This window comes from Brassica rapa, chromosome A05 (genome assembly GCF_000309985.2).
Source record: "Brassica rapa cultivar Chiifu-401-42 chromosome A05, CAAS_Brap_v3.01, whole genome shotgun sequence".
In the NCBI taxonomy this organism is placed as follows: Eukaryota; Viridiplantae; Streptophyta; class Magnoliopsida; order Brassicales; family Brassicaceae; genus Brassica; species Brassica rapa.
Genome location: NC_024799.2, coordinates 19,494,879 through 19,507,998, shown reverse-complemented (window position 1 = coordinate 19,507,998; position 13,120 = coordinate 19,494,879). Strand labels below are relative to the sequence as shown.

General features: G+C 32.8%; 1 protein-coding gene across 3 annotated transcripts; it reads right to left on the bottom strand.

Annotated features, from left to right (window-relative positions):
• Positions 1 to 3,909: 3,909 nt before the first annotated feature.
• Positions 3,910 to 10,443, bottom strand: LOC103869193 (ABC transporter C family member 8). 3 transcript variants are annotated; one of them, XM_009147252.3, is made up of 12 exons: positions 9,655 to 10,364; positions 7,270 to 9,215; positions 6,873 to 7,193; positions 6,710 to 6,796; positions 6,021 to 6,635; positions 5,778 to 5,942; positions 5,402 to 5,696; positions 5,109 to 5,323; positions 4,721 to 5,026; positions 4,586 to 4,649; positions 4,257 to 4,496; positions 3,910 to 4,170 (listed from the first exon to the last, which is right to left on the bottom strand). In XM_009147252.3, exons 1-12 carry the CDS (start codon positions 9,665 to 9,667, stop codon positions 4,043 to 4,045), a joined length of 4,395 nt encoding a protein of 1,464 aa, XP_009145500.2. In that variant the 5' UTR covers positions 9,668 to 10,364; the 3' UTR covers positions 3,910 to 4,042. The 3 variants fall into 3 exon arrangements, 2 of the variants coding, with proteins under 2 accessions (XP_009145500.2, XP_009145499.2); XM_009147251.3 differs by having other exon boundaries at positions 9,529 to 10,363; XR_004458171.1 differs by lacking the exon at positions 3,910 to 4,170 and having other exon boundaries at positions 4,421 to 4,496; positions 4,721 to 4,970; positions 9,529 to 10,443.
• Positions 10,444 to 13,120: the final 2,677 nt, after the last annotated feature.

Here is a 13,120-nt window from a genome sequence, read left to right as displayed (position 1 = left end):
AGATATTTTGTGTTAGATTGATTAGATTTCTTATTGAATATCTGTTTTTATTATGTAATTTATAATAAACAAAATTGTAAATGCCTTTCTCATCAATTTGTTTTTAGAAACCAATTTTTAAAATGTTTTTATTATGTGTTTTGATAAAAACTTTTTTTTTTGAAAATCATAAAAATATTTTAAATTTAATATTTAAAAAAAAAATAGAATATGGTCTTTAATATGTTATTTTATGACATTTGTTTTAAACGGTATTTAGTATTGTACCCTTGAAATTATTTTCTTAAAACATTTTCCTAAAATTCTTTTTTTTTATAATATAAAATCCATTTTTATTAAATGATACCTATTATGCATTTAACCAAAATATTTTGAAAATACGATTTGTAAAAAATGTAATTTTGTATTATATGTATAATACTAATATAAAATGTATTTTTTCAAAAAAATATTTTTTGCTTTTTAAAATGTTTTTTAAAATTGTGCGGGTTTATTCTGTTATAATGTTTTGATGACTAAATCTTTCGAAATTTTTTGATGGGTTATCTGTTAAAATGTTTTGATGAAAACTGTCTCGGAATTTTTTGATGGGTTGAATCGTAGGAAACTTTTGATAACATTTAGCGGTGATAAAAAGTTATAATTTCTGATAATTTAAATCCTTGGAAATTATGACATACTCATTCTTTTAGAAAAGGTTAGAAATTTCTAATGCTTTTCGACTGAAGAACAATTTTCAACCATATGGAAGTGACAGTAAAATCCGTTGGAAATCCATTTAAAGTACCTTTTCAGACTGACTTCCAACGGATCTGGTTGTTGGTAATAACTCATTTGGGGTGCCTCGAGACTACGTCTAGTTACCGAGGTTTCACCGCAACAGCAGGAAACTATGACCAATAGAGTCATACACTTAGCTATGCAGGGGGGAGAAGGAATTCTACGACTGATTGAGCCAACAAATCCTAGCTAGAATCATGATTGCATGCTTCTTCATGACCATTGAACTCCAAGCGTTTCCTAAACGTCAAAATTTCTCATAATATTCTTCCATTGGCTTAATGCCATGTTTTAAGATTTTGACAGTGTGTTTGTCAGCTCTATGGAAGCTCTATGTAAACTTTTCTAGTATATGGAAGTAGTCCAAAATGTAGTCGTTCTTTTTCATGGATTTGAAACGTGGAACATGAGCTGCATAATTAACTACCAACAATTATTAACGGGAATTCGGCCAAAAAAAACTTCAACTTTACACGAATTGCCAAAACAAACCTAAACTTTGGGGCTGGCCAAAAAAATACCAAACTTTCATTGACTTTAGAATTAATTAACAATGTTTTCGCTGACTTGCCAATTTAGCACGCCGTCAACAAATTTAACAGAAATATTTGACGTCGTTTATTGTTGACGTTAAGTGAAACGACGTCGTTTTCAAATGAGATGAAACGACGTCGTTTTACACGATTTGAAATTAAAAATATGTAAACACCTGGATTTGAACCCAGGCTGGTTGGTCAAATGGGAAGATATTTTACCACTGGGCTACTGGCACTTTCAATGTATTTACTAACATGTTAACTTTTATTTGGTACATATTGAATATAAAAAATTCTCTAAAAACTTAATAAGATCTTTAAAATTCCAAAAAAATAAAAAATAAAGAAGATTTTTATAAAATTAATTTAGAAATTAAAATTAAAATAAAATTTTATTTTTCTTTTTAAAAAATAAAAACTCTTCCAAAATTTTCTAAAAACTTAAAAAGATCTTTAAAATTCCAAAAAATTGATAAAATAAAGAAATTTTTTATAAAATTAATTTTGAAATTAAAATAGAAAATAAAATTTTATTTTTTCTTTTCAAAAAAATAAAAAATCTTCCAAAATTTTCAATTTTTTAATACATTTGCTAAAAGTTGAAATTAATTATACACACATAAAAATTTGATAATTCTAACTTTAATTTTTTGCATTTTATTATAATTTTTAAAAATTTTGTTTTTTTTTTTTAAATGAAAATTTTGGATTTTTTTTGATTTTTTAAAGAAAAACAAATATTTAATTTTAATTCAAAATTAATTTTATGAAATTTTTGGAAGATTTTTTTATTATTTTTAAAGAAAAATAATTTTTTTATTTTTTTTAAAGAAAAATAAAATTTTATTTTCAATTTTAATTTCAAAATTTATGTTATAAAAAATTTCTTTATTTTTTCAATTTTTTGGAATTTAAAGTTCTTTTTAATTTTTTAGAAAATTTTGGAAGAATTTTTATTTTTTAAAAAGAAAAATAAAATTTATTTTCAATTTTAATTTCAAAATTAATTTTATAAAAATCTTCTTTATTTTTTTAATTTTTTTGGAATTTTAAAGATCTTATTAAGTTTTTAGAGAATTTTTTATATTTAATATGTACCAAATAAAAGTAAACATGTTAGTAAGTACATTAAAAATACCAGTAGCCCAGTGGTAAAATACCTTCCCATTTGACCAACTAACCTGGGTTCGAATCCAGGGGTTTACATATTTTTAATTTCAATCGTGTAAAACGACGTCGTTTCTTCTCATTTGAAAACGACGTCGTTTCACTTAACGTCAACAATAAACGACGTCAAATATTTCTGTTAAATTTGTTGACGGCGTGCTAAATTGGTAAGTCAGCGAAAACATTGTTAATTAATTCTTAAAGCCAATGAAAGTTTGGTGTTTTTTTGGTCAGCCCCAAAGTTCATGTTTGTTTTGGCAATTCGTGTAAAGTTGAGGTTTTTTTTGGCCGAATTCTCAATTATTAACGTAACAAACCAATTATTTATCAATTAACAGATCTCATATCTTTTGCATTCTTCTTAATTACATACTAGATTTTGACCCGCGCTTAAGAAGCGCGGGTATTTTTTTGGTGACCGTAAACTCAAATATTAAATGAATTTATATTTATTATTAGATATCTAAAATATTTAAAAGCTGTTCTATTATTATTATTTCAGTCCGGTACAATATTTTCATTGAATTTTCATATCCGAATCAGACTTGTGGTCGAACCGTAAGATCTAGTAACTCATATATAGTGGGATAGAATATAATAAAATGAATATAGTAAAAGTATCTGAAAATCAAAAAGACCGTTATTAACCCACTGAGAAAAATATAATTTGTTTTTTGTTTTATAAATTTTTGATATATTAATATACATTTTACTTGTATAAGAAATTTCGTTTAACAAATATTGTTAAGTTTATTTATAAATATATTAATTATCAATCTATCAAAATAGTGAAAGTATTATTTTTTTTTCCTTTTTTAATTTTCTATCAAACAATTATCAATTTTTTTTAAAAAAAAATCAGTTTGTGACAGATATTTATTATTAGAAATCCATACAATTTAAATAATGTTACATTTATATGTATTTATGTATAAAATGGTCTATAATTTGGGATTTTGTAAAAAAATGGGTTTAAAGTTAATTTGGTTAATTTTTTTTCGGTAACAAAAGTTAATTGGATTTATAACTTTCTTTTCTAAATGGGTTGTATCAGTTAAATTATCTTTTTTAAGTTTAACGTCCAAAATCCAATTAATAATATTTATTTTGATGATAACTAAGTGAGATTAAATAGGGATAACATATAATATATAAGGAATACCAAAAAATAAAAAAATAAAAGGATCCAACAACCTTTTATAAGTAGATTTTTAAAGACTGCTTCTCTTTTAATAGTATAGATATTATTATTAGACAATCGTGTATATGATACTGGTTTCTGAATGTGTGTATACATTTTTCCAAAAGTAACTTAAAACTATTATCTTGGATAGTTTATAGCTTCTTTATTTTAGGCCGGTGGGTGAGACTGAGGCAGAGTATGATCAGTGTTCCACTATAAAGAACATCGCCGGTGAAGGGAAGATGGCTGGTGAAAGGGTAATAACTGATTCAATCAGAGAGTTTGGTGAACTACATCGAAAAACTTAATTATGAATAATTTTCCTTGATGAGTTTTATGAAATGGTCTTTCTTTCCATAGACTTGAACGATTTAGTTTAGATGTGAGCTTGTAGATTCTGAGAAGAGTTTCCTCTGCAGCTTGCCCAATACTCAGCAACGAGCTTGGAGAAGTAAGAATCAGTCTCCATCAGCTTTGAAGGCTCGTTGTACTCCACAAGATCACCTGTTTTCAAAAACCAAACCAAAACCCATTAAACATATAGTTTCCCAAAAGACGTAATGATCATTTGAGACGACAAAGATGTTTACCAAAGGAGAGAACCATGACCATGTCACTATCTATAACCGTTGGAACTCTATGTGCAACTGTTACCACCGTGCAATCTGCGAACTCCTCTCTTATGATTCTCTGGATGATTGCATCAGTGGCTGAATCTATGGAAGCCGTAGCTTCATCCAACACCAATATTTTGTTTCTCTTTAATAAGACTCTTCCAAGACAGAACAGCTGCCTCTGTCCCACGCTCCAGTTCTCTCCTTCATCACTCACTTCACGGGTCAAGAAAAAGACAAACAAAAAGGTGTTGTCAATAAAGAGAGCTAACAAGCCAACATGGCATCTTGTTTTTGTTCTCAACCTGAAGAATCAAGTTTATTAGGTAGATTGCTAATGGTGGCCTTAAGCTGACACTTCTCAAGAGCCTGCACGCAAAAGTAATGGTTCACTAGAGAGGTTTCAGATAGAAATCTCAATTCTTGTTTCTTATTTTTACCTTCCATATTTCATCATCGGAGTAAACACCTAAAGGATCAAGGTTGGTCCTTATGCAGCCACGGAAGAGAGTTGGTTCTTGAGGAATGATGCTGAGTTTCATTCTCAGGTCTTTTAGACCAATCTTACTTATGTCAATGCCATCAATCAATATACAACCACTTGCTGGTTCCACCAACCGGAACAAAGCACTGATCAACGTGCTTTTCCCACTTCCCGTTCTCCCCACAACTCCCACTCTTGTCCCTTCCCTGAATGTGCAAGAGATTCCTTTGAGAACCAAGGGAGCATTGGGTCGGTATCTTATCTTCAAAAGAAAAAGAAGCAAAGCAATATGTCTTTAACATAACTGGAACCATCATCTTATAACAAGTAATGTTTCTATATACCTTAAGTTCCTGCAGGTGAATGGTACCACTGGATGGCCATGAGGAAGGTGGCCTTTTATCATCAACAACTGCAGGAGGCTCTGCTGGTATGCTCATATACTGTTTTATCCTCTCTACCGAAATGATTGAATTCGATAAGGTACAATACCATCTAGTTAGAAAGACCTGAGTTTGTGTCAGTGTCAGTGCATAGGATAGTGAAAGCCCAACAAGACCTGCAACACAAAGTTCATGGAGAACCTTTCAGTATGATACTGCCATTAGCTATGAAACATGTAAAGTGAAAAGTGCACCTGGAGCTATGTAGCCCTTGGGAATAAGGATAAGCAGAAGTGCACAAGTGAATAAAGTCAAATTCTGAAGAGTCTCTATCCTCAGAATCACCCACTCCATGGCTGCATTGGACAGAAAGAACAGCACAGCATCTGCGTCCACTAGGTTTAGGTAGTTTTTGAAGAATCTATCTACAGTTCCGAAAGCTCTTATTGTCACCACTCCAAGCGAGGTTTCTGCAGCATAGTTCATCACTGGAGCTTTGGTTGTTCCATTGATCCTAATCAGCTCCCTTGCAGAGGCTAAATAGTACTCCTTTTGTTCAGAGAAGAAGGCAGAGACAATTAATAATGACTTCTTTGCTGCTACAAATATAAGTCAAAGGAAGATACGTACCTGAACAACTTTCGTGGCCGCTAAAGCAAGAAGAGCGATAATGATAACTTGCCATGTCACATATGTCATGACGATTAGTGCAGCAGTGAGCTCAACGGCAGGTGATACGACAAATATGATTGCAAATGGAATGTCAAAGTCCAAGACGTTTAAATCAGATGATGCCTGCAAATGTTACATGCAATTATATATCATACATTGACTGAGATGTAGTGTTATTTCATATAAGCAAAGAGATCTTACTCGGGTGAGAATGCGTCCAACTGGAGTAGAATCAAAGAAAAGCATTGGTGCTTTGAAGACTGCATTTGTGAAACCAGAGAAGAAAGCTTTAGAAGCTTTTAGTCCAAGATGGGCAGTCGTTACAGCTCTCGCGTATACAAAACCAGCACTAAGAGTTGAGATGACGCTATAGACTCCAATAAGCATTGTTGCTGTGAGTTTAGGGATCCCAATTCCATAAGCCAGCCAGTATGTTGATGCGGCCTGAAAAACTACAAAGCCGACCTGACCCAATACGCTTGACGACAGAAGAAACCATCCGCTGGAGACATTTAGATAGTCCAAGAAAGGTTTCAAGCCAACATAGCCCGCCTCCTTTTCCTCTTCCTGTGTAAGTTGTGCCCCTGGAACATTGGTTGTTGTTGTGATCTCTTCTTCGATTTTCTCTACAACCTGGATGTTTCCTATCTCTCTGTCTCTGCCCACTTTGGTAAGATCTCCTAGGCTTTCATTACTAGCCAAAGGTAACACAGTTACTGCATCGTTATGAGCATTCACCAGCTGTTTGAATGCCGTTCCCATCATTAAGAGCTCCTCATACTTTCCTAACTGAGTGATTCTTCCTTCTTCCATAACCTGATTAAGATCATCAATCATTAATAAGTTTAGACATAGACAGTCTTTTTTATCTGATGCTACTCAAGTTTTACCAGAATTTGATCAACTTCTGAGAGGAATTCAACTTGGTGAGTGACCAGAATGACAGTTTTCTCCCTCAGCGAGTCCTCAACACATTTCTGCAAAGTCATAACTAAACATATTAAGAAGCCTTCTTTAAGAAAGTTTCGTCAAAATCAATGTTTTTTTACTTACATGAAAAAGAACTCCAGCTGTATGTGCATCAACAGCACTAAAAGGATCATCAAGGAGGTAAACATCAGCATCAGCATAGACAGCACGCGCCAGCTGAATCCTTTGCTTTTGTCCTCCGCTCAAGTTAAGGCCTCTTTGTCCTATCTCTGTGAGGTCACCATGTCCAAAATCATTTATGTCCTTATCCAAAGCACATGCTTTAATAGCAGCGTTATATCGTCTAGTTTCCATTGGCTTCCCATAGAGGATGTTATCCCTGATGGTACCACTTTGGATCCAAGAGGTCTGAGAAACATAAGCGATGGACCCAGAGACCTTTACCTGTTTCAGTTGAACAACACAAAGTAAACATATATTAAATGAACAAAGAGAGGTTCTTGGTGGCTGCTTTGCTTACAGTTCCAGAAACTTTAAGTATTTCTCCGAGCACTGCATGCAACAGAGACGATTTACCTGCACCAACTGGTCCACAAACAGCAACTTTTTGCCCATTCTTAATTTCCAAATTTATATTTCGAAGAGTTGGATGCTTAGTTTCTGGATCCCAACTGAAGTTTCCTGCTTGTATATCAACTGCTGTTCCAGACTTCTCCATACCATTTCTTTCAATCTCGTCGGTCTTGAGCTCATCATCAAGCAAAAAGTTGTTGATCCTATCAAAAGAGACGTTCACTTGTATGATAGCAGAAATTGCCTCAGGTATAACTCTAACCGGCTCTGACATAACTCTCAGCGTAGCTAAAACCGTGAAGATGGTGCTTGCGTTCAGTGGCGCGCTGTTCATTAAAGCACACCCCACAAAGATAACAGAAGAAACTATTGTTGGAGACATCCAATACAAGAAAGTACCAAAGGCCTTTGTCAGCTGAGCCTTAGCCAACCATTTGAACTCCTCATCACGGCAAGACTCTATCTGTTTCTTGAACTCCTCTTCCCATGACTGCAGCTTAATGACTTTCATACTGTTCAGAATCTCCGAAGTGGATCTTAATCGTTTATCCTGCGCGATCATGAACTGGGTCTGGCAGTTCTGCAGCATCTTTGCAAACGGTAGATTAAGAAGACCGCAGAGGAGAAGAAGAATCAAACCTGGAACAGCTCCTACTCCAACTACTCCGAAAAGTACAGCTGTAGAAAGCAAAAGCTGCAGCGTAAGGCTCCATCCTGAGTGGAACCACCACAAGAACTCTCCCATTCGGTACGCATCCACGGCGATGTAGTTCACAATCTCTCCAGATGAATGTCTTTTCCTCCCTAAGCTTGACAACTTCAGCTGCTTTTTGTATGCAGCGACCATCAGCGCTGATCTAATCCTCATCCCTGATCTTCTTGCTGCAAAGTACCAGTGTCTCATTGACAAGGACTCAACGAGCTTCAGCATAACTAGACAAGCTAAGTTGAGGAAACCAGTGCGGAGATCGCGGTGGTCACTGTTTGCATAATCCACGAAGACGTATAGCATTAGAGGAAGAGATACAACAGCTATTGTTCGGAAGAGTGCACAAACTGCTGTGAGTATGTTCTCCTTGAAGTAAACTTTTGCAACGGCTCTGAACACCAAGTTTCTCTCCTTGGCTCCCTCTGGCTCTGAGAGAAGAGCATCATCCCATGCTTTGGAGAATTTAGTGTAAGCTAACTCAGCCTCATCTTCCGGGACAACACTTGGGATATCGTCTGGGGTTAGTGGTTTCTTGAAGCCCATCGAGAGTAAAGAGTTCATCCAAGAGAAGGATAGAAAGCTGAAAAATCCAGCTGTTGCTAACCTTGCCGAGTTTTTCTTAGAGTTCTCAGCTAATAAAGGATCAGAAAGACCTGCTGTGCTGTAATCTTGAGCTTCTGGAGAAGATCTCAAGTTCATCCAGGAGCACAGAAGAAGCAAAAGGCTTATCAGCCAGGTAATGACGTCAAACATTCTGATGCTTTTCCCCTGAGAAAGTATCTCAATCTTTGCTGCTGAATCCAGCAAAGCAAAAGACACCCACCAAACAGATGCGAGAATCTTGATCCACTTGGAGTCGTTAACAAGCAGTGAAACCGTAAGTGAGACCCAAATGATCCCTTCAACAAAGCAAGCAACCCATGAGACTTCATCATTAGCACCAGCAATTAGATTCTTCAGTCCAGCACCAAGATATACAATGCTAGTAGCAACACAGCATATAGCTGCAGCAACAAAGATCCAGCCTTTCTTGCGGCTCCCAAGAGTAAAACGCTGTGAAACACAACCAGCTATCAATAGCAAGTAGAAGAAGGAGAGGAACAGTAGATTAACGAGATCTATGGCCGTTCTCTGGAAGCATTTAGAGCCAAGATTTAGCTCAACTTCACACCATGGAAGGCCCCCTGCATCATGACAAAAAAAAAACAATCACAAAGAGACTTTAAATAAATCAGCAAATCACAAACACTTGTATAGTTTATTTAATAGCCATTTTTTTTTGTCTTTAGAGGAACACAAGAAGCCAAAGATGGTGAATAACAAAGTTCCCCCACCATATATAGTATCATCAATGATTGTTCTCATATAAGATTATTTAAACCAAGAACCTCCCAACACACACAACCCAAGAATGCCACAAACTTGAAAACTAAGCAATGAAACAAGTAAAAGCCAAAGAAAGCAACAGAGTGAGTAAAGAAAAAGAGTGAACCATACCAATGGAAACCGCCATTGTAGAAGGACGCAGCAAGAGCAGAATCAAATTACACAAATGAGCAGAAAAAGCTATCCCTTTTTATTGAAACGTGAGGTCGGAGTTTGAGTAAAAAGCGATGTATCTACCTTTTGTCCACATCTCCTCAGATTAGAATCTTTGTTGAGCAAAAAATGATTGATAGCTTTCTTCTCTTACTTTTTTTCTTTGTCTTTTTTTATAATTAGCCGTCGAGGGGACAACCAACTTTTTATCTTCCAGCCTCTATGTCTCTCTCGAACTTTCATAGAGGTGCGTAATTGCTTACGTAATAATAACATGAAGCATTCACTAACACGACGAGGAGACGAGATTCACGGATCTCTTCCATTTATGAAGGAGATAAATTTCTTTTTTTTAAAGAAACATTATGCATTTATATCTTTTTATCGTATTTGAAGGGGGTTTTATTTCTGAAGTTTGTCGTCAAAGAAAAAGACAAAAGCTGTGTGAACCACCTTTTTTTCTAGCGGTGTCGCTGTCTTCCATTGCAACCTCCTCGAGCCCTGTGAGCTTTCCGGCCAACTTTTTTTGATATTTAATGAGAAGGAAAAAGTTAGCCACCTAAACTGAATATCTGAAAGGAAGGAAGTGCCAACGCCGAAAATAAAATCCGATATCTACAGATTGGGCCAATAATGGGCTCTGATTCAAATTAGAATTTATATTGCAAATTAAAAATTATTACTGCTTTATTCCTGATGATGCTGAGAATGATTTGGTCTTGTTTTCTATTCTATTAAAACAGCAGTTTGACCCATTGATAAAAGTAGGGTCCAAATATTATTATTTTTATTCTTATCATTATTTAGAATATTATTTATTATACCGTTAGACCTATATTTAAATTACCAATTGAAAATCTGAATATTTTGTAACTTCCCTTTTAAGTTCCAAAATTCTCGGACTCCTCTCCTACGCGACGGTTATCAAGAGTATTTGAACATATAAAAATAAATTATTAAATATATGCTTCACTAACGTATAATAGTAGACAGTTCCAAGTTAAAACTAAATTCTAATGCTAAGTGTTACGACACTCTTCGTGGTCAGAGAAGGCCACTATCAAGTTTCAGAGACCCATGGTATAATGTTTTTGTTTTGAAATTGGGACCATGGTATTTATTTTTAACCATTAAGGGACCATGGTATTTATCATCCACGGAATATTAAAGCAAATTCTTTTATTTATGATATTTAGTTCTTTGGTTCATGTTTTTGGTTTTATAGTTAACCTATCAAATATTTAATGTAACCATTATCTGTATTCTCTTTTTTTTTACAACAAACAAACGACGAACATTTCAAATTTAGATCAATATATGATTTAATTGAATTTAAGTTATTTGTTTAATATAACATGGTCACAATTAAAATTATTATCTATTTTTAATAAAAAATATCTAAAGTTAGTTAATATTTATAATATCTTACTTTTATAGTGTACCAGATAATTATTTATGTTTTCACGGGTTATTAAATAAAATATACAAAACATTTATCAAATATAAACCAAGTTAAACTAATAAATTAATTTTATTTTGTTAAAAATATCAAAACAAATTTAAAGTAAATAGACTAAAAATGGATTGATCCGCTTTAGTATCTATTGATAAATGTTATGTCCAATTATTTATTCCATTTATTTAATGAGCCACTTATTATTCTCTTTACATAACTGTATTTGATTTTATTTAAACAATAACCAATACATTAGGGTGGTTATCAACAAGTAAAAAAAAATTAACCCTATGTTATATAACTCTACCTTTTTCAGTTAATATATACTTACCACTACGTTAGGATAATCCTACTAGAATTCCGAGGAACACCTTTCGTTCATTCTTATTCTTACTTACCATAAGTGTATATAAATTAAATTTCTTTAACATATTAAAAAAATTACAGAAAAATGTTGCATATTTACAGAAACATAAAAAACCAAAAATTACAAACCAACAATATATTCACGGGTCAAGACCTAGAACAAAAAAAATATGATTACAAAAAAACGGCTATATCGGCATATGATTACAAAGAACCAAGCGTATGCCGGATCAACTTTTGAATTGATATTATTTCATAAAATAGATTTTGATTAAGATTTACACACAAATATAATTACAAAGAAAATACAAATATAATTACAAAGAAATGAAAAATATGAAAATCAAATTTCTAAAATTAAAATTTAAAACACAAAATATAAAAATTAAATTTCTAAAAAAATGTAAAACAAAAAATATACCCGCCCTTTTAAGGGCGGGTCAGAATCTAGTTTAGTGATTAAGTTCAATGTTGTTATCGTGTGTGATGGTTTATTGGTAACTAGGGCGGGCCCGCCCTACGGGCAGGATGATAATTTAAAAATAATTTAAATAGTTAGAATAAATATTTTTATTTATATTTTTATTGATTATTATTCTTTATTCAGTTTTATTCTCATCACAATTAGCTAAAAAATTTTACGATTAATAAAATTGTTTATTTCAAGTTTTATTCTGTTTTTATTTTGATGGGGTAGAATTGTTGATTTATTTTTTTTAATTTGAAGTTTTATTCTGTTTTTGTTTGTAGAATCTTTGACATAAACATTTAAAATACATTCTACGTTTGTTTAATTGGAATAACTTAACATATCTCTTTTACATAGAAAAATTATTCATTTTTGTTTTTATATTTATTTTTTATTTCTGTATTTTATTATTTTTTCTGACAATTATTTTTGATTTTTTATTATCTATTATTTTTTTTATCATGGTCTTATTTTAGTAGAAACTTTTTTAATCTATTATGTATTGCTATCTCTTAAAATGGTTATTAACTAACTCCAAATCTAAAACGAATGTCTTAAAATTAATAGTTGTGTATACATATAATAAGTCAAATGGATAGTTGTTTCCTAAAAAAGATGGAGGAATTAATTGTTTTATATTCAACCAAAATTCAAAATAAAATAATTGTATTATTATCATAAGAAAACTTAGTAAATAAATTAATTAATTAATTTATCTACTAAAGGTTCATTAATGTTTCTACACCAGGAGGTCTGGGTTTCGAATCCCAGCAAAAGCGAATTATGCAAATTTATGGAGAAAAGCTACAGGAGATCTTCGGCATGGCGCAAGGAGTACTGCCAGGCATGAATCTCATAAGACGGCTCAGAATGATACAGTCAGACGTGAATCCTCATAAGGCAGGTAGATTTGTCGGCTGTAAAATCGTCTTGTAACATTTCTCATAGTTTGTAATAGCATAATTAACCATCGACAAAAAAAAAATTAATTAATTAAAACTGCCACTTATCTGATAAACCGTACGCACAGAGGAATAATGTTTTTTTTTTATTTCTCATTTTCTCTGATCTTTGGATCTAGGGTTTTGTTTGTCCATTGTCTCTCTATTTCTCGTCTTCTTCACTGTCACGGCTTAGCAGAACTCCTCTTGTTTTGAGAGTTTTAGGGTCATTTTTGTTTAGTTTATAAATCATTTTTTGTTTAGTTTATAGCTTGACAATATTGCGTGGACAACATATTTATTTAGTTGATGGATTGC

What these genes read in the sequence shown, in the direction of transcription:
- LOC103869193 (XM_009147251.3), bottom strand. An exon ending in TTGGACGCATTCTCACCCGA is followed by an intron (nt 5,943 to 6,020) that starts GTAAGATCTCTT and finishes TAACATTTGCAG; the next exon opens with GCATCATCTGATTTAAACGT. An exon ending in CGGCCACGAAAGTTGTTCAG is followed by an intron (nt 5,697 to 5,777) that starts GTACGTATCTTC and finishes TCTGAACAAAAG; the next exon opens with GAGTACTATTTAGCCTCTGC.